At 36.4% G+C, this 21,241-nt stretch overlaps 2 protein-coding genes across 2 annotated transcripts; one reads left to right on the top strand and one right to left on the bottom strand.

The window, feature by feature from the left end:
- The first annotated feature begins 2,324 nt into the window (after positions 1-2,324).
- DNAH7 (dynein, axonemal, heavy chain 7) lies at positions 2,325-13,328 on the top strand. Its single transcript, XM_010007399.1, has 6 exons — positions 2,325-2,408; positions 3,068-3,179; positions 6,051-6,179; positions 7,901-7,989; positions 12,647-12,839; positions 13,216-13,328. The coding sequence occupies exons 1-6, from the start codon at positions 2,325-2,327 to the stop codon at positions 13,326-13,328; spliced, it is 720 nt and encodes a 239-aa protein (XP_010005701.1).
- Positions 13,329-16,533: 3,205 nt separating this feature from the next.
- BIRC5 (baculoviral IAP repeat containing 5) lies at positions 16,534-20,096 on the bottom strand. The gene is made up of 4 exons (XM_010007400.1): positions 19,959-20,096; positions 18,920-19,029; positions 18,385-18,499; positions 16,534-16,722 (listed from the first exon to the last, which is right to left on the bottom strand). Exons 1-4 carry the CDS (start codon positions 20,094-20,096, stop codon positions 16,534-16,536), a joined length of 552 nt encoding a protein of 183 aa, XP_010005702.1.
- Between the last annotated feature and the right edge of the window lie 1,145 nt (positions 20,097-21,241).

Here is a 21,241-nt window from a genome sequence, read left to right on the forward strand (position 1 = left end):
CCCGGCGAGTAACGGGAGTGGACGAGAAGTTCAGCCAAGGAAGAGCTGTAACCTCCTGCTTTCTCTCCTAGACTGACAGTGTCACCGGTGTCTTGCTTAGCCTGGCTTGCAGCTCTCAGGTAACTGACGTTGCTGAACAGTTTAAGAACCAATCAAGGGCTTTGGAGTCTGATAAAAATCAAATTAAACCTTTCTTAAACTGAGGGTCTCAGGTGACATTCCATGACAGCAGCAGGAGACAAGAAGCATACAGGGTGAAGTGCCATTAGCAACGACAAAGTGCCTTTTCTACTCTCAAGTGATACACCTGCCTTAGAAGATCGGGACAGAGGGAAGTCCTACAATTTCTTCCTGTTCATACATTCAAATCCAATTAATCTGGTATTTCTTTAGCTTCCTCTGAAAGCCTCTGTCTGGGCCCGTCATCAAATACTGAGTCTTAAGTCTCTTGCCAACAACAGTGTGTGTAACACCCTGGGTATCTCCAAGTACTCATGTGGAACCATGTCTGCCTCTACCCTGCAGGGATTATTTGTCTCAAGGTTACTTCATTAGCCCTCCCTCAGAGTACCCCCCCTACAGAACTTGTCAGCTATGGGTGATGGATATTTTTGGTGTGCTTCTGATTAGATGCAGCCTGTGACCACTAGCAGCAATCCTTGGAGGGCTTTGTGGTGCCTTGAAGGATCAGTGCTGAAGTAAACACCCTCTTCTCATGCTGCCACTTGGTTTGCCAATTTTAAAACCAAACCTAAGAAGTACAAAACAAGAAAAGAGCTTTTACATTTCACGTCTCATTTGGAAGGGGCAGGCAGTTACACTCCTGGGCTTTAGGATACTGCAGTATATTTCCTGATATAAAAGCTTGATAGAAAATTTAATCGGTCCGTTCCCTGCAGTCCTGCTCAGATATGTGTAAGGGGCCTAAAGGAGCTGGGAGCCCTCCATGGCAAATTCAGAAGTCATGCAGATCACACAAATAAGGAATACACATGTCAGTGCAGGGGAGGAGCAGGATTGAGCATGTGTGTTTTTATAGGTGAATCTGGGAGAGATGGAGCGAGTGAGTTTATGGGACTAGATACCAGAACAAATCAGCCCATTAGAACTCATCCTCTTCTGTTGCTTGCCCAACCTAAACTGTGTTTTGTTAACTACCCAAGAATGTTTTTTTCAAATTAGACTCTGGGTTTGCAGCTCCTGAAAAAGACGGCACAATATTCTGTGTTCTCAGGGGGTTGAACACTACTTCACTGAGTGGCAGGATCTCACCTCAATCCTCTCCTCCAAATAAATGTGATTTGCAGGTGCATGTGGATGATGACGTACAGGTACTGGTTCTGATGGAAAAATGTTTCCAGGGTCTGCAGCTGGTCTTCAGTGAACTTAAAAAAACCTATTTCACTCTTGAAGTGTTTCATTTGGTACTTCAGAGGTCTGGCTACCACCATCTCAGGTGTCCAGCTTCCCCTGTGCTGGGCAGTGAGCACCATTTCACTGGTTTTCAGCCCTTCCAAGGGCTCTCTTTCCCCCAGCTATGGAAGCAGGTCCAGGTAAAGTTGCTGTATAATTGCTAATTTGCAGCCTGAGGTGGATCTGGCATTGTGCTGAGATGAGAGAGATTTTGCTTTATAAATCTTTAGTTTACAAACCTCTTCTTAAATTAGATTTATGTATACATGTAGAAGTGTTTAATTCTTTTGTATGCTTCTTCTGTATTCGCAGTTAAAACTTTGCTTATTAATTTCCTGCTGTTCCTTACAATTTCCAGTACTACCTACCCAATAGTTTACTTCTTTTTAGCTACCTCTTCAGCTCACTCTGGGAGTTTCATAACTGAGCAGAATACTTATGATTCCTTTTCTGTGCTTGGAGAGCATAGATCTTTAGTTCTGGGTTGAAGGCACGCTCTACCTTGTTATCTTAAATCTACTAATCCGCTTCTGATGTAATCCTGTAAACTTGGAAGTGCTGTGTTAAGAGCCTGGACTGAAGGCAAGAGCATTAGCACTGAACTCCATAACTGAGGTGAGGTGCCCACTACTGAGTTAGGAGCAGAACAAGTACAGCTAAAAAGGCATTACAAATAAGACTTTTTTGTCTCATCTGCACTGATTCTTGACTAGATTTCAGATATTTTTGTTTGGATTTCAGCTTTAGTTTAACCTGCAATAGCAACTTAAAGAAAGTCCTAGGAAGAATTAGAAAAATTAAATAGAATTTTGCAGAAAGAAAATCACATATAGATAGATGCATGGACTATGCAGGCTTGTGCTGTGAACTTGCCTTTAGTGTATTTAAACTTCTCAAGTACGAAATAGATAATGTATATGGGAAATACGGAGGAGACTGAGACTGAGGGGGAGCTCCTTGCCCTCTACAAGGACCTGAAACGAGGTTGTAGGGAGGTGAGTGTTGGCCTCTTCTCCCAAGTAAATAACAACATGACCAGAGAAAATGACCAGAAGTTGAGGCAGGGGAGGTTTAGATTGGATATTAGGAAGAATTTCTTTACTGAAAGAGTGGTCAGGCACTGGGAACAGCCTGCCCAGGTGGAGTCACCATCCCTGGATGTATTCAAGAAACATATTCTTCAGGTCATGCTCTAGTGGACATGGTCAGATTTTTAGAGCTGTGTGCTGTTGGTTGTGTGTGATTGTGGTTTTATGTGTGTGTTTTGGTTGTGGGTTGTTGGGGTTTTTTTGGGTTTTGTTGTTTGTTTGTTTTTATTTCCCCTTGGATGGACAGTTGGACTCCCTGATCTTAGAGATCTTTTCCAATGGTGACAATTCTGTGATTCTGTAGTTGTACCTAGGAGCATTTACATCCAGCTACAACATATAATATGTACAGTGAGTCTGTCCCTGTGTTTTGCAATAATTTTATTAATTTTTCAAGTTTATATTTTTAAATTATATTTTAATAGAATTCACAAGTGGAACTGAAACTGTATTGTAGGATTTAGAGTTTTGTTTATAAAACTCTTGGGGGAAATTCTTTGTTCTACTGTAAAGTATTTATTGCTTTGTAAAACATGGAGTCCTTTGGTTGCTTTTCTTCCCCAAAGCATTTGCCAGTAACTTTATACCTCCTGGCTTTGGTTACTCCTGTTCCATTCAATGGTGAAATTGTCAACTTCAAAGGAAACAGAATTAGCTTCTTTTTCGGCAGCAGCAGAAGTAAGCAAGTTCTGAGAGTAATTATGTACAAAAAGAGACAATACGATAGCTCAACAACATAGCAGATTGTTTCTTATAACTCTTAGTGAAATAAATGGAAATTCTGAATACACAAAGTTTTCAACATGGCAGCTGATTCTAGATATAACAATTTGAACATAAAACTTGGATATAATTCTTATTCCCACTTTTCTTCAATGTACTTCCTTAGTCCATTTTTCTTTAGAAAATTTTGTACTGTTCTTTCAAACAACTATTTTCTTCATAACGACAATGTTGGGATCTTACCATTTTAAAACTTTGTAGAGCTAGGTTTATGGTGTATTTATAGCGTAAATAAATGGTCAGCAGTTTTTCACAGTTCTCTTTTATGCTTATAGCCAACATGGGATATAACACTGGTAGGTTGGAGTGCTGGTGAAATATTGTAAAGGATGCTGAGCTGTATTCCAGGCAAGTGCAGAGGATATTCCTAAAATGCAGAGACATCTGCCTGATTATTCACTAAAAATAAGTAGATACTGGTTTCATCGGAAAATTTTAGTGCAGTTTCATTCTCTCTGACTGTGTGGTTCCCTCTCTGTGCAACAGTAGGTGTGGATTCATGGTTGCCTATTCTTGCTCTTGTGATTGTGCATACACATTAATTACCTGTTTCTTTCAGAAGTTGTTGGATAGCATATTCTCTTCTGTGCAGCTCTTCATTTCATATGTCCTCTTCATCCATGAGATAGTTTCAGATATGTGATGAAAGGTGAAAAGGTGTGTCTGTACTGACAATTGGGAGTCTTTTCTTTAGGACCTCATTCCCCTATGAATACTTTGTACAGGCTAGTCATTCCTAGGATCAATTCTGGAGCAGAACCACCTACATATTTCTAGGCAAAAGCTAAGAGTTTGGGGGTTTGCGTTAGTGTAGAGATCTCTTTACGAGGTATTATGAATGGGGTGCCACAAAGTCATCCTTGCACCCAATCCAGTCTTCAAATAACTAAAAATAAAATAAAAATAAAATATTCTTGAAATTTGTCTTCATAACAGAGACTTGATTACATCTTTGGAATGCTGGCATTTACTAAACACTGTTTATAGTTAGAAGCTTGGCAGATGCAATTGTACCTTCCTGTTGTAATGTGGTTAGTATGGTAATAGACTTATCACAAGTTGAATTAAGTTCTGGTAAGGCAAGAAGGATTTATTTTTCACTTTTAAATCCCACCTTCAAAAAAATTCCCTTTTGTAATTATCTTTACTACATTCAAATCAAATACTTTGATTTTTATCTAATGATACATTGTTTGAAAATTCTGCATATTCTTATTGAAAAGTGAAACAATTCTGAAATATCAAAATTCATCATAGAAAAAATGTGGATCTATTGAACTCTAAATCTAATATTATTGTCTTTCACTTTTAAGATGATTCTACTTTCTTATGTGATATTCTAGTACATGCACATCTGTGTCTCACATCAGTCATGAGAGTTATGTTTATCTGGGTAGAGTTTATTGGTATATATCAATGTCACAATGAGTGCAAGCATCAGTGATTTGTATGGCAACTTATAGCTTGGGAACTGACCATCTTAATTTTTAACAGCTAGAAACATCTGCAGCTCACTAGTGATGATCTTTAGATTAATGTGCCCACAGCTGACTGAGGTAGTATGGCTCTGCTGCTTTTGCTAAGCACAGAGCTCGGTGCCCTCAGCACACTAAGCTTTGTCACCTGGCATAAAGAGTTAAGGTTTTCTTTTGGGCTTCTGCTTGTTATGACCATAAACAAAGCTCTCAGGTGTCTTCAGTATGCCTGCTAATGCATTGTTACTGACTTTTGGCTTTTAGGTTTTGGTCTTAGCACAGCTGAACTGACCTGACTGTGGAACAGTGTTGCTTTTACTGGTTTTCTGATTGTGATTGCTTTTGTGATTATCCATTTACTCCAAGTCTGTTGGTTCTCTTTTCTGTGCCATGAAATAGTAATTCTTAATTCTTTTCCATGGCCAAGTTAAAGGGTGTCAAGTCTGCGATGACATGTACTTAACATTTATGTATCTTCTTTACAGTATGCTACTGCAGAAACTTTCTAATATCTATCTTTAATTTTTTGCTACTGTGTTTACATCAAAAGTCTTCTCACTGTTTGAGGAGTCTTAAGTTTGTATAGCATTGGTGAATTAATGCTTCTTTTACTGGAGAGTGAGTGTTAGGTGTTCACGTGTAAGGGAAATTGCATAGAATAGGTCTAACTTGTGGAAGTGTAGCTTTGTGGTGATATTTAGCTTTAGCAACTGAATAGGTGACAAAGAGCAAAATAAACCAGATAAGAAAAAATAATGCATCAGCTAGAGAAGGTCAACATACTTTCATTTGGATTTGAAAGTTGGCATTGATAGTACTTCTGGAAGGAAAACTACCTATATTGGAGTTAGAGGATATATGCTAGAATTATGAATGTTTATGTAACTTTTTAAAGTAATTACTGTATTAATAATTAAATCACTCGGGCTAAGCAGTTGACAAATGTTAATGAATTCAACACTTCTACAGTACATCCTAACACTTCACTATTACGAAGCTTTGATCAAAATTGTCTTTGAACTAATGGAAAGATGATTAGCATTTTGAAACTAAATAATGGTAGCTTTTAATTTTGAAATGTGAAATAGAATCTACCTCAAATTGATAATACATGTTATGCCTGCAGTTTTGAGTTTATGGCTAGATTAATTTTATATTAGGACCCCAGGAACTATATAAAATGCAACTCAGGCCTTTTATAACAACATTTTTTTTTTAAAAAAGAAGAATTAGAGAGCTATTCAAGGATAATTGCAGTCATACGCAGTGTCTGCTTATGCATTCCCATCAGTAAAGGATTTTATCATTGACAAAATACATGTGTATTTGGCTGTTATTAGAGTACTGTTCTTTAATTATTCAGTCTTAAGTATTTCATGCCTGTTACACAATAAGTCTGAAATGGGGTATGCTGCAAATAGTATGTGAAGGAAACTCTGAAGTAATTAGGGAAATAGATGCATACTGAAGGCTTTGGCTGAAGTTTTCTCAAATCTTAACTTCCTGTTTTAAAAGAAGAAGATGCAAAATTATCATGAGCAAATTGCATAAATATTGTCTGTTTTACAATGTGCTTAACAGAGAAATTTACTGTGTTCAGTTTACAGTTTTCCACTGCTGTATCATCTTACCCTTAAATATCTGGCTTAAATATCCCTTGGGTCTCCTTTTGGGTTCTCATAAGCAACTGAACCCTATATAAATTGTGAGCTCAGCAATTCTTTCTGTACACTTTGGGTCCATTGGTGAACCTTGTTACCTACTGTGAGATTGTCTTCTACTAATACTGCTTACTCAACTGCCTCATCTAACATGTTCATGTTTCAAATTCTCTGCTTCTCTGCACCTACAGTATTACCAAATTTGTCCTTATATGTGTTTATGGAATTATTCTAAATACTTGTAACTTCACAAAGCCCACACTTTAACTTTCTTAATGTCTGCTTGGCTATCATGCCGTCCTGTTGGACTACAAATGCAATTCCTGAACATCTCAGTGCATTTCACCTGTGAAAGATTTCTTCCTTCATGTGTAAGCTGGACAAGGGTCCCTTGCAGATGACCCATTTTCCTAGGTCATTCTGCAGCGGGGAAGAAAGCCTTCCTCCTTCAACTGGTGAATGGTCACTCCAAGTCCAATTTGTGATCCATAACACCAAAGGAACCTCTGTAACATCCCATGTATAATCTTGGGCTGCTGCCACAAGTGGTATATTTCTCTTCCAAAACTCTCACTCCTAAACTAATGATTAGTGAAAGTGCAAATTACAGAAGAACCTGGAGGGGGCACAATTAGCTAAAAAATGAAACTGTGATGAGTATAAAATGTTTTCATAGTTAAGGAAAACAGAATTTTTTGTCTCACTTTAAATCAAGTTAGTACTACAGTAATTGAAGCCCTCACCCCAGGCTATAAGATCCTTCTTAGCAAACTTTAATTATAATAATCAGTTTAATTAGTGTCTTTTAATTGTTTTATGAGATTTGCCATGTTTTTGTTGTCATGTAACAATCTTATTTCTAAAAAGTAGTGTTGTTTTTATTTGACTTTTCAAGAGTATAAATACCAGATTGCTAGACTGTGATTATTAATAATTGTATTCTCTGTAGTGTCCTTATTGCAAGTAGTATTGCTACCCTCCAATAGAAATGTTAATGAAATAGTTACAACTCCAGCTGTTTTTCAATGGCTAATTGGTCTACAAGTGAAGAAATTGATTCTTTACTCTCCATTATTTCTTTCTTGATTTTGACAATTTCATATGCTTACAGTGAAAACAGAAGCAGACTTAGTTGCCAAAAAGTATTTCTGTAGCATGTAGCATTTAATTTATTTCCCTTTTAAAGGTACATTTCTTTGATTCATTTTTTTCAGTCAGCTGAACACTCTAAATAATATTAACCTTACCTCTAGATATTGCTCAACTAATATTTTTGTTTGCACACTGTAAATACACATTATACATATATATTGGAAAGAACAGTCAATCAGTAATACAAATGCCAAGAAAGTTCTACTAATTCTAATGTTACTTGAAGTGCTGCTGGAGAATATTGGAGAAGAGCTTGATCCTATCCTAGAGCTATTTTTGCTTAAATAGACTTTTAAGCAGTCAGGGGTTATTTACATTTATGTTGTAGAATCCACTATTAAGTATGCTCCTGATTTCTGCTTTTATATTACAACTAAGCTGAGGAATCCACATTATCTTCCTGAAATGTCTGTTAAGGTAAGAATTTTGAAAACGAATGCCCAACTGTTTTAATTTTTAAATGATTCCTTGACTAAAACCAGGGAAGAATTTCTGGCATTTATTTATTCCTCCTCCCTTGCCAACTTTGGGGTTTTTTTATCTTTACTCTGCTGGAAGATGTTAGAAGTGTTGACATTTCTCAAGTCTAATACCTTGCAATACATTCTTTCATACTGTCATGATGTTGGCATATGATTTGCTGTCCTCACAAATTTTTATTAGATAATAGTGGTTGGGTATCAGAAATGTTTTCATCCTGTGCTATATTTCCAGAGATTGTACGTGGCAAAGGGCTTCCTTCTCCACAGGTCAAAGCATGAAACATGCAGTATTCAGAGTGGTTTGTTGCTTCCTCCCTATGCTGTCTGGTTTTAGGCTGAAGGTGGCTAGATTGTTCAGAAATTTAAGGACATGTTTAATACGAAAAAAAAGGTTCTGTTATGTAAGCTGCATACTATGAACACAATCTACACATTGCCTTACTTTATAGAAACTAATGTAAAACAGCTGTAATTCTCATTTGTGAAAAATCTTGTCTACATTTTAGGCAGCCAAAACAAATAGAAGACAAGATTTTAGAGGTTCTGTCAGCCTCAGAAGAAAATATTTTGGAGGATGTCACTGCTATTAAGATGCTATCTTCTTCTGAAGTTCTGGCTAAGGAGATGTCCTGAGCAGCAAGCTGTAGCTGAAGAGAAAGATGAAAAGATCAATGCTGCTCATATGGGCTGTTGGCCATTTGCTGACAGGCGTCAGTCTTGGTTTTATGTCTTGCTGATTTGGTCAACGTTGAGCAAATGTACCAACTTGTGAGGTCATCTCGTCTATGGATAATTCAGAGCAACCAGAAGTTTTACATGCAAGGTAATAGTGATAATTCATAATTTATAATTGGTAATGTTACTCCAGAAATGTTACTATCATTTCTCCAAAGTGCATTGTCTCAGGCATTGCATTTTGAAATACATTTCTTTACATATACATGTCAAATATTTTCTGAAAAAATAATTTATTCTTAGAAAGAAAATGGTACAATATAATAAAAGTGCAATATATTTCACTCTTTCTATTTAGTAATATCTACCTCAAGTCATGTGTGAAATGATCAAGTATCGGTTAGACAGAAGTGGTCCACTTGCTTTGTTGTTAAATTCTTGTGATGTAGTGACTTAGTATGTCTTCAAGAAGTAGACAAGAAACTTTTTCACACAACTAGTGAGAAAATGAAGTCTTTCGACTGTGTCTCTTTACTGTAGAGTGTACAAGGCAAGGCAGTAGTTAGTTACCCAACCATTTTTTAATTGTTTGGTTATTGTTTTATCCATAAGGTGACCTTCCCTCTTCTAGCTTGTTCATGGGAACAGGAGAAACCATGGAATCTTCAATGATCTGTTTCTGTTTTGCATGTGTTGACCTCATTATTATGATGACATTAGGATTATTCACAGTATACCCTTGAAGTGAATTACCTACACTGAGATTGTTTAGAGAATTTTTTTCAGTGTTCTATCACATCAGCTACTAAATTCTACATTAGTGGCTTTATTAGATCTTCAAATTGCAGAACATTGCTTCTGTTATTTAGCTACTTGCCTGTCATCACATGAAAAAGGGATGGGAGAGGGGAAACTACTCTCCCAATTTGCATATAGATTTTTTTCTAGTTAATATTGCAAGTGGCAATTTTTTAACTATCCATTACTGTTTATATTTTATTTAAATACAAGTAAGTTGTAGTACTTGGTAAGGTAGTGCTTAGTGTGTAGTTTAATGTGTAGTGTTCAGTTTAGTGGCATGCTGGTTATGAAGGTTATTTTTTCATTATAATTTATTCAAGATCTGGGCAATCTAAGCAGAAGTGTTTTATCAAAGATATTTCCACTGATCATTGAAGTCAGAGCTTAATATTTTGGTATCTCATTTGAAACTGCATTCAAGGTTGCCTTTTACCAAGAAGGCAATCTGTGTCCTGTAAACCTGGCTCTTTGACTTTAAATCTTACTCTTTTATATCTCAAAAAACCCCTGTGTGACTAAATTGAAGTAGGCAGTAAAGAGAATTATCTCATTTTTATTCAGAACCTTTCTGTCATCAGAAATGTTAAGATTCAGGACCTGAATCCCAGCTAACAGTACGGATTCCCAGGGACTGTTTGGTGCAAGCCCATTTTGTTGATTTTGCCCAGTGAAGGCAGAGAAAACCAGAAGATTATTTTTTAATTAATGATTCATATAAGACTGTTGGTCTTGGGCTATCTTCACTAGTCAGACATTTTTTACTATATGCTCTGTGCTGAGTTTGTTTGTTTTTTTACTTCTTTTCTCATGCAAACCACACTAATTCTGTAACTTGAGAAATGTTTACATGTAGTCCCATGGCCATCTTTGTTTATGAATTGTACATATATCCATTTAGCTCATGAAGAATAACCAATTTTGAAAGGACTTTAAATGCTAATTAAAAAAAGGAGCATTTATATATTACAGTAATATTATTAAAAATATTTTAAAATGTCTCTTTCTTGTTAGTTGAATGGAAGAAAAAAATAGATTGAAACACAAGACTGAAAAGGAGACACAGATCAAATAACACAGCTTGCTCTCAGTCCTGATCTTCAGTTGAAAGCTTCCCACTTTTCAATTACCATGGATCACACTTGGGTTTCTGAATGATAACTGTGTCAGGATTGCAGGAATACCTTCCAAATAGCTCTCTGCCAAGGGACTGGTGACATAGGTAGTCGGAAAAAGCCAGAACACCTCTCCACAACTTTGTATTACTGACTTGAAAAAAGTATTTGACATAACTGTGCAAATTCAGGCACTGCATTTTTATCTACCTGAATGGACTTGTCCTTTTTTTGACTAGGTATTCAAGGTATTCAACCCTAAACCTTTATAAAACAGTAGATGGCCTCCTTGCTTTGTATTTAAAGATTACTGATAATAAATTAGTTTTAAATACGTTTGTTTTAAAGCGTATTAAGGAAAAAAGTGCTGTAGAATGGGAAGCATATTTTAAGTAACATTTAATGATGGACTGGTTTGATTTTGGCCCTGCTATTTATATTCATAATGAATTGTAAAATTGCTGCTTGTTTCTACCCCTCCCCAAAGGGACCTCTGGCTTCCTCTGAAAATCATGTGTTACTAAGATGGAATTGCACTTAAATGTTTCTTACATTATTTTGCTCACAAAACAGTACATGCATTTAATGACTGCTTTGGGGTAATTGACTGGAGCATTTATTAGAACAAAGGAGATCTAAATGGTTTGTTATAGTTTTCCAGAGTGCACACTCTTTGGAGTTATAGTAATGGCAGATTATTCTTTTTTCGACACCTGTGTGTTGATTCTCAAGGATCACTTTACTTAACTTGACTGTCTGTCACTGCCTCTTTGAAAAGAACAAGCTGCTCTTCTATGTCTGTGAATCTCCTGAATATGAAAGATTGGTCAGTAATTAAAAATAATTTGCAGTTTGATATTATATATATTACACTGCATATACAAACTATCAGTAGTAGAAACATACAGGCTAGGAATAGAAAAATAAGTGTATATAAATTATAATACTTAAGCCTCCATTTTGTGGTGTTTTATTTTCATTTTAATAAGCAACTATAAGCATTGAAAAATATACTTTAGAATAAAATAAGTGCATAATGAACAGGTATGGCAAATTGAGCTGGATAGTAACAGGTTTTTTAAACGTAACTTAAACCAAAGCTCAGCCTATGTTATTCTTACAATGAACATGTTGCAGTATCTTACTGAATTTTTGGGGGGGTTCCAAGAGCATAGCAAAATTAATTGTAATTATTGATTTAAGAAACTACTAATCTTTTTCACCTGAGGTGCTAAATGTGTTTATTTTTGCATATAATTCCTCAAAATCAAACACTTGTACCAACTGAATTATATTAATTTCTAGTAATTTTTTACAAAATATTTAGCTATTAAGATTTTTTAAATTCATAACGCAATGCATACATTTAAACCATATCCTCTGCAAAACAGTACTTAAGGTTGCGTGGGGTTGTTTCTTTCAGTGTAATATGGAAACATTTAAAATGTTAGAAACTTTTATATTGGGAAATACATGGAAGTGAATTCTTTCAAGAGCTGAGACTAATAATCATGGGACGCTGGTCTCCCTTTCACAGGGGCTTCAATTTACAAATTCAAACCATCAAAGTCATATTGAGATGGAGGAGTGTTGAGAAAGGAATGAGACATGCAATAGGCTGATACTTCTTTTTAACAATTTAGACCAGCATTACAGGAAAATGTTGCAAAATGCCTGGTGCCCTCAAATATTTCCAGTTGTTTTTTTTTTTCCTTGAACATCCTGGATTTGAAGAATGGATCTGAAAAAAGGTAAAATTCATAACATTGTTCATTCTCCAAGTAAGGAATGCAAATTGGCTCAAATCTTAGGATTTTTATTCCTTAAATTCACATTTAACTGAAAACCAGACACTGAATACTTTTGAAATAAGTGTTTATTAGTTGAATAGAAGCTTTTTCAGCTAATGCAACCATTCAGGTAAATGTATTGATTTTCTACATAATGTGCTAAAACCATTAGATCTTATTTATTTAGTCCTGAGAGCAGTGTTTTTCATTGTAGGTCATTGAGAACAAGTGGAAATTTCTGTTGACTGGAGGCACAGGTTTGGACAATCCCTCCTCTGATGCATGTACCTGGCTTTCTCCAAAATCATGGGATGAAATTTGTCAACTAGAAGATTTGCCATTCTGCACCAACACTCATAAGGATTTTACGCAGCTGAAGGATGGATGGGAATTGGTGCGACAGCTTGGTATGTTATCATTCCTCATTACTTGCATTCATAAGCTAATTAACATTTATAGTCATTCAGGGAAAATATTTATTCAGGGAAAAGGAAGTGCTGTCATTTGACCTGGTATGTTCTTATATATATATGAATGTAAATATTTAAGCAAATGGTGTGCAGTAGCAGGTTATTGCCAGTATGTCAGGTGACTTCTGAATAGCAAGTCCTGGTTTGAATTGTCTTTGGCTGGGAAAAGGGCAACAAAACTTGGAACTTAAGGCAACCACTGTCCCTTGTCAGTCTATATGTGTGTTTAATGTGCTTTGAAGATGGCCTTTCATGCTATCATGTAGCATGCTGCTTTCCTGGATATGTGTAAAAACCAATTATTGCCATGTAGAGAAACTGGAATGGGATGCAGGAGACCTGTGTCCTGTTCCAAATTCTGACAGTGATAGCTACATAAATGAAATGACTGACTGCCTTTATCTGGCTTCACCACTGTTTTCTTGAAATATAAGCTCTACAACTGAATTTTACTTCACATTTAGGCACTTTCTTAATCTTAAATCTTACTTATAACTCCTTTTTTTATGTTACTGTACTCTCCACTCTTATGATTCTTGATGTGCAAAGTGCTCATTGTACACATACCTCCTGAACAAATGACTTTAAAAGTTATCCTTCTTTCTGACTTGCACACTATCTGACCATAACCACTCCCACTGTTCAAATAATACTGTTCATTTGGGTCCTTTGAAACACTGTTCTTACTGTTAAATTATGTGATGAATATTTATCACCTATATTCAGTCAAATAGCTCAGGACTTCTTACACCCATTTCAAAGAGATTACAATGAATAAAACACAAATAATTGAACAACAACATTTTAGAAATCCTTTATATTTAACAAGTGGCTTTAAAGTATGCAGAGAGGAAAAGGATGTATTTGGATTTTTGGTTGGAAATTCTCGTAAATGTATCATGAGAGACATGAAAGAAACTAAGCAGCTGCAGCTCCTTTATTTGTCCAGATTGTAGGATACTGGGAACAGCAGAGATCAAGCTTTCCTTGGGCACTTACAAAAAAACCACAGTGGGTTGAGGGCTTTAGTTCTTATCTGGGAAATAGCTGCCTGAACAGAAAAATTATGGCCTTTGAAAAAGACATTTATTGAGGGGACTACTTCATTATGCACTTTGAGCTAATAGGTTTTTAAAGCAATGCCTAATATAAATGAAAGGTGCTGGCTTTCAGAAGTAAAGATTCAAGAGGTGTGTGATACTTATGTGTGCAGTCACACAGCCAAACAAAAGAAATAAAAATTCCTTCATTTAAGTGCCATTCAATAAAACGAGATTTATAGTATCAGGTCATCATTTAACTGATAAAGCATCTAATAAGCAGTAACACTGAAGCCAGGAACATTCAATTACTGAACCTTGAGTCCTTGATCAAAAGGAGTGTGTCATCATCACTGTCTTGATAGAAAAGAGTTGCAATGCCTTGTTATGTAAAAACACCTCATTACCTATCTAGCTTTAATACTACTGTCATTGAATGTGAACACACTGAAAGCTTTAAAAATGCTAGTTAATGCATCTTGAAGAATATTCCTTTTTATGATAGCTGTATTGTTTTCAGCACCACTGTAGTTTATCCTCAGTAGTATGCAACCAGCTCTTTTCCATGTCTTATTAGTGATACACAAATTTAAGTAAAGGGCAGTTTTATGCATGTGTGTTAAGAGAGAGAGGTGGCACAAAATCAGTGTTGCTTGCACCACTTAATATATTATCTGCAACCATACACTGAATATAGTTTATTAATGTTTTTCAAAGGAGTTTGAGATTCCCTTTCCTTCTCTTACTGTTGTAGATTGGCTTCCTTCCAAAAGTAGGAGAAACCTGAAAGTCCCCTGTTCAAGGATGTATTTTATTTAGTTATATTGTATATATCTTTGAGTAGGGACCTCAGCTGTACTGATGCATCTCTTGTCATGGAGAAGTTTTCTGCACAGTGACACAGCTCCATGGAGCCTTCAGTACAAAATTCACTCCTCAGTGTTTCCTAATTCACTCAGTTCTAGAAAGATTGTGAATTTTTAGCCAACTCTTCAACAGCAGTTACAGATGTCATTCTGAGGTACCTATTTTCCCCATATATTAACATCAACATAATGCAGCATTTTGGATTCCAATCTGCAACTAAGTTCCTCGAAGTTGCAGAAGGAGCCAGGCTCCTGATCCTTAGCAGAACATCAGATCTGTCGTGATTTAATTTGCTAAATCAAAGTTGCTCAGAACACAGTTTGTGCAGGTGTGTCTGCACACCTCTGTTGCCAGCCCTCCACAGGCAAGACTAACCAGCTCACCAGCAGAGCTGTAATACCAGTTTTCAGAAAGGCAAACGTACCTGGCACTGGACTTCAGTCTAAGATGTTCATATGCCGCACAAGCACTGCTGTTCCTAATCCAGTAAATAAAATAACAATTCAGCAGCTGGATTACTCACAGGCCATTTACAAGCTAAATTCTCTAGTGCATTGTTTTACTTGGCTGTCCAGTTCTTGTTTTCCTGCATTCAGATGCAACCTGATTCATAATCACTGATTATATGGGTGTCATTGTAATGTTGAAGACTGACACCATAATTCAGTTCTAATAGAAAAAGGGAAGTTTGGGGGTTGTTTTTTTGAAAAAAAGCTTTAAGCATGTCAACCCCATTTCTGTAGATTAAGAAAAAATACAACATGGATTGATGAGTCAAGGTAAAAGATAAGTTATTCTCATTATAGATAATTCACAAAAGCTTTAAAGAATGTTGAAATACATACATTTTTAGGATCCCCATCAGTAAGATTTACCTGCAGAGTGGCAAGAAAAGTTGGGGGTGTTCCAAAGGATGCTTACCATCTGCTGCCTGAGACCTGACAAACTATGTCTGAAACCTTCACTTTATATAGAAATGAAAGGTCTATCAATTTTAGAAGCCAAAAGTATTTGCTAGGATACATTTCATTTGTGTTGCCTACAGCCATTCTACAATAGCCTATCATAAAGGAAAATAGGAATTAATGAGAGTTCAAAAAAACAGCAAGCTTGAAATTGTAATAAAAAATAATCATGAAACCAGAAGGACTGGCCTTTAGCTTATGTTAAATTTCAGTGTACACACCAAAGTCCCCACAGTTCTTCCTCCTTGAAACTGTCTCACTAACCTCCTCACTTTCCTTTTTTGAGACACCTGATAGTTTCGCTTATGTAAGTTTTTTGATGATGTCACTATCTAAAAATTTTGCCTACATTTTGTCTGATCTGGGAAGATAATTTAATGGTAAGCAGAAGTGTAGGTGCTTCGAGGTAGAAGTTAGTCCAGTCAGATCCATTTGGTCTAAGGAAAGAGAGGTGCTCAGTTGAGAATCTTTATTCAAAAAAAACCCCACCTGATAAAAACTGGAATATAAGTGTTTGCTTAGACATATTTCATACATTCACACATTAGTGGGACTAGTATCAGTCCACACCTAGATGTAATGACAAAGCACATTTTGAAAGAGAAGAGTTAGTATCAACAATTATGGCCTCTGTCCCAGAAAGGCTATGAAAGGAATTCTCTACACTTCCTCACACAACTGTTCAGCTTTATATTAGTACTCAGAGAAAAACAGAAGTGTTTTTACCATATAAAGAAGATAAACTTTTGGACTCAAACTTTACACTTCTTCTGGGATTTTTTTGACTGGCCATGAGTTTTCAGGAGGTTGGGCAGCAGGAGCAGTATGGAGACGCGCTGGCAGTGGCGGCGTGTACTGATGCTCAGACACAAAATAATCCACCAGGCGCTGCCTCGTTGCGGTGACTTCTTCCTCAAAAGAGTTTATTATACTTCTGCCAGTTTTGCACTTAAAGGAAAGCAAAAAATTGAGACTTTCAATTGAGCAATTTGTCTAGTTCAACTGTGATCAAAACTTAGATCCTCAAAACCCACTGATCTGCCACTAATTCTAGCTTAGAAGTCAGCAATAATGCTGTCTGCCTGGTGCAGCATAGTTGAGCAGATGTTTCATCTGCATACACCCATTTCAGCCAAACTCCTTTGCCAGCCTTGCCAGTAGGGCTTGGTGCAGTTACAACTGTATGTCTAGTATACTTTTAAAGCAAATTGTGGACCTACTGTTGAGCTGTATTTTAAATTATGTCAGGGAGGGAGACTTAAGTTTGATTTCCTTCTCTGTGTGAAGAGGAACAATCTTACTTCTCAGGAGGCATTAGGGTATTGGTGCTTCAAGATCGCAGTATGCTCAGGACCAGGCCTAGCATGCCACCCTCCAGGCTATTGGTGTCAGTATTCCTGGGGGAAAAGTGTCCTCACCTGAAGCTGCTTCAAGTTTTCTCTGTACATAGAAATAAGCTAACATTTTGGCTAAAGACCTCTTTTGTACCTTGGAACACTGCTCTAAATAATTTACTGTTCAGGTTAGATACCAACATCATCTCCTCACTTAGTCCACCTGAAGATACCAGACTGCTGCCACTGCAGCACATTATCCCATTTTTATGTATTTGAGTCTGCTGCATAAGGACCTTAAATACTTCACCTTGGCAGTCACCAGGTATATTTTCAATACAGAACATTATCAGCAAGGCAAAGATCTTACGTGCGAACCTAGTAGGAGTTAAGGTACAGAACCTTTACTGTGCCTCATCAGGCAACTTGGTTCTCTTGATTCCAACTGTTCATATGATTAGGGGTCATATATCAAAGATCAGCTGATCTTTATAAACTAGTTAGAACAGCTAATTTTTGTGCTTTTGTATGTCAACACTATGGCATGAATGAATCCCAGAAGTGGGGAAGAGTAAAACTGGGTAAATGCAAAACATTTGAAATGGGCTCTGAAGTTAGGAAGCTTAATTAGACTGATTTACATGTAAAACTGAGCACGTGAAGCAATGATCTGATAAAAAAAAATTATCTTTTCACACGTTGTTCATCCCTTCTGAGAAAGATAAGAGTTGCTCATTGTAGAGCTTCCTGGATTGACTGATTGATTATTGCACCCAAGAAATCTTTTCTGCTGTAATGAATTGTTGAAAAACCATATCTAAAGAAAACTGGTTTTCCTTCAAAAGCTGGATGGTAGACTACACTGAAAAGTGGTTAGTTGCAAATTTCTTAGCCAATAATAGAAATGATCTGAAAAAAAAATTATCTTTTCACACGTTGTTCATCCCTTCTGAGAAAGATAAGAGTTGCTCATTGTAGAGCTTCCTGGATTGACTGATTGATTATTGCACCCAAGAAATCTTTTCTGCTGTAATGAATTGTTGAAAAACCATATCTAAAGAAAACTGGTTTTCCTTCAAAAGCTGGATGGTAGACTACACTGAAAAGTGGTTAGTTGCAAATTTCTTAGCCAATAATAGATGCATATCCTTACTTCAGAATAAGTCACATTCCAGCCTTACACAGTCTTACAGTGCTTAGAACTCTCAGAGATGGAAGTTCTTGTTTACATTCTAGCTTTGAACCTGGTATTAAGATTTTTTTATTCAGCACTTACAAGGAAGGTTCTCAGCCGTGTCATCTCCAGCATATAGTACTCCTCCATCGTCAGGTCATTAAAGGGCTTAGTGAGGGATAAAAAGCCACAGCAGTGACGTTTGGTGTGTTCTTCCCTGCAGGGTAAACACAGAATAAGAACAGATAGTAAACCCTGAAAGTTGCAGTTCAAGAGATGAAGAAATCTGAACAGAAAGGTCTGAAGTAGATTTTAGTGGATCTCAGTTAAAAGCTAGTTGTGAGCTAAGAAAATACCAGGGAAGATTTAGACTGAGTTTACAATTTTGAGAAAAACTGTTTTCTACTGTAAATCAAAAGCATTCTCTTTGGAGGCAAAATGAAAGAACTATGAAGAATAGTGTTGGGTATATTTAAGAAATTATTAACTTTTTCAAGGTAATTGGTAAGATAAAATTTCAATAGGCTTCAGTTTGGTGAACTGTTACAGAGAAATTGGTAATTCTATAACAAGTAAGGGAAGGCTGTCAAAGAAGTTTGGAGGAATACTTCAAGTACGTTGTCACACCTGTGCTTACCATGGGTCATCATTTGGTTCCCAGCTCTCCAGTTCTATCAAGCAAAAAAAACACTTTGCCACATCTGGTTCATTTGTGTTCGGACAGTGGACAAAGCCCGCCTTTGCCATCTGCAGGTGACAGTTTAGAGGTTGAGAGCCTTATCCAGAAGATCACTCTAAGTTTCCATCAGCACAGTGATTCTGAGAGCTTGGAAATACTGTCTTTCTCCCAGTGCCTGTTAGCACAGATCAGGCTGAAAAATAACTTCTAAGCGTGCTACTTGCAAGAAGGTAAATAAGCAACTAGTAAAAGAAACAAGGAATAGGCTACAAGGAGTGAACAGATATCAGTGTAGCCTTAGATCATGGACATAGAGAGCCTTTAAATATAAATTCTGTGAGTAAAATGCTAGATCTTTAGCTTCTGTTTTTCTGTCACTTTAAACTCACACCTGGCCAAAACACTAAAAATTAAATGTTTGTTTCAGTCAAACTTCACATGTTCTTCTATAACTCTTGTAGTATGGCCCGACCTGGAAGTTTCATGTGTGAAAACCAAAAGTCCAATAGATTATTTTTTTTAGTTCTTTACTTGTTAATGCTGAAGTCAAAGCCTGCAGGGATGTAAACATTACTGTTTCTAAAATTTAAAGAATGTCAATTTCTGAATTTTAAGCAGTGATCATTCTGCTTCATTCTTCCTTCTGGGTGTGTACTCAATTCTTTTTCAGTATGAAGGAGAACTTGCAATCAGAAAAACTACATAGCAGAAGAAACTAACTTTTACATGACAAGAAAAAAAACACCCCAAACCAAGAAAAGTAACTACATTCAATTCTGTAGCTAGGATAGTGAACTGAACATGCAGAAGCTAGTTATCCTATTACAGTATTTCTGAGCAGAGAACAGAGTAAAGTTAGAGCATTCAGTTGTCCTTGTTCTCTAGGGCTGAGTGGAAGATCACAGCTCTTTTGGAACATGGATACACTTTACAATGACTTCACATTCAGGCACAGTATATAACAAGGCATAGTCAAAACATTCATTTTCAGACTTACATTCTCAGGAGTGCACTTGCAGTTCTCTGTAAAGGGCCAGTTTGTGAAGGTTTTTAAACGATTCTCATATTCATACATATCCTTAAAGTCACTCAGGAGCTTGGAAGCCAAACAAAGTTCTTTCAGGAGCTGCTCCATCTTGAAAACCTGCAATGAATCTAGACCAGCTCCTCCCTCCTGCTTTAAAATTTAAGGCATTGTACTAATTGGTGACATATTGCAGCTGTAAAGCAGGGGAGGTTGTTAAAGTGAATTAATAAAAACACAGGTGAGTTTGTAAGCAGGACAACCAAGAGAAATGAAGCAACTGAAACTACTTTTCCCATCTCAGGTTCTGAATGTGCAGTCACACTGTATATATCTATTAACTGAAAGTACCTATGCTAATGCAGAATGAAAATTACACATTTTATAATTGAAGTATTAAAAATGTAAGTAAAAAACTTGTTAAATACAGCAATTTTATATATAATTTAAAAAAAAGCTATAGTGATTGTGACTGAAGTGGTTGAATTAACATTGCTATTTGAAACCTTTAGCGTATCTTGAATTTTGTGTACAGAACTTAAATGTTAGTATCACAGCTGCAAATACTTCTGCATTTCTTTAAAGGAGAGCTGGTTATTTCAACATATTCTAGTGTGTCCAGACATGGAATTAATGGTGATATTTTTTAAAAAAAATCTATCTGTAAGGGCTTACAAGATCACAGTGTTAAGCTGTCATTTTATTATTTGTCTGTCATTATGGTACAGGCCTATTTTTTGCCTAGATTTACAATGCTAAATCATTGATTCCTCCGGGATTGTACTTGTATCTAATTTTATATGCAGAAATACTGTCCTTGAAATTTATATTAAAATATTTAGAGTAATATGCGTTGATGCTTACACAAAAATAAGATACTTACATTCTATTTTTTCTCTTTTTTTTTTTAGATAATACCACTGGTGCCAGAATATATCATTCACAGCCTGGGCCATCCATTTATTGAGCCCTCTCCATTTAATTTGTCAACAGTATTTTCTGGCAATCATTCTTGTTCAGCACTGATGGCTACACTTTGTCCTGGTTGCCAACCCCATGGCAGTCCTTCTTCAGTTTGCTGATTATCAGGTATTTAAGTATCTCCTGGCTTTTTTAATATCGTTGGTGCTTCTGTGTGCATTTGTATGAAGCAAGGAACTTTTCTTAAGTAAAAGTTGAAATGCCAAATTAATCATAAAAGCCTGGTTTTAACTGCCCAAAACATGCTGAAATTGATCTCATTGTTCTCTTTAACA

The sequence above is a fragment of the Chaetura pelagica genome, unplaced genomic scaffold (genome assembly GCF_000747805.2).
Source record: "Chaetura pelagica isolate M959 unplaced genomic scaffold, ChaPel_1.0 scaffold21, whole genome shotgun sequence".
NCBI classification, from domain to species: domain Eukaryota; kingdom Metazoa; phylum Chordata; class Aves; order Apodiformes; family Apodidae; genus Chaetura; species Chaetura pelagica.

Coding starts and splice junctions, on each gene's coding strand:
- BIRC5 (XM_010007400.1), bottom strand. CDS start 20,096: ATGGAGCAGCTCCTGAAAGAACTTTGTTTGGCTTCCAAGCTCCTGAGT. Junction 19,030..19,958: donor GCAAGTGCACTCCTGAGAAT/GTAAGTCTGAAA, acceptor TGTCACCTGCAG/ATGGCAAAGGCGGGCTTTGT. Junction 16,723..18,384: donor CACGGCTGAGAACCTTCCTT/GTAAGTGCTGAA, acceptor CTTTCCTTTAAG/TGCAAAACTGGCAGAAGTAT.
- DNAH7 (XM_010007399.1), top strand. CDS start 2,325: ATGTATATGGGAAATACGGAGGAGACTGAGACTGAGGGGGAGCTCCTT. Junction 6,180..7,900: donor AATGGGGTATGCTGCAAATA/GTATGTGAAGGA, acceptor TTTATGTTGTAG/AATCCACTATTAAGTATGCT. Junction 7,990..12,646: donor TTCCTGAAATGTCTGTTAAG/GTAAGAATTTTG, acceptor TTTTCATTGTAG/GTCATTGAGAACAAGTGGAA.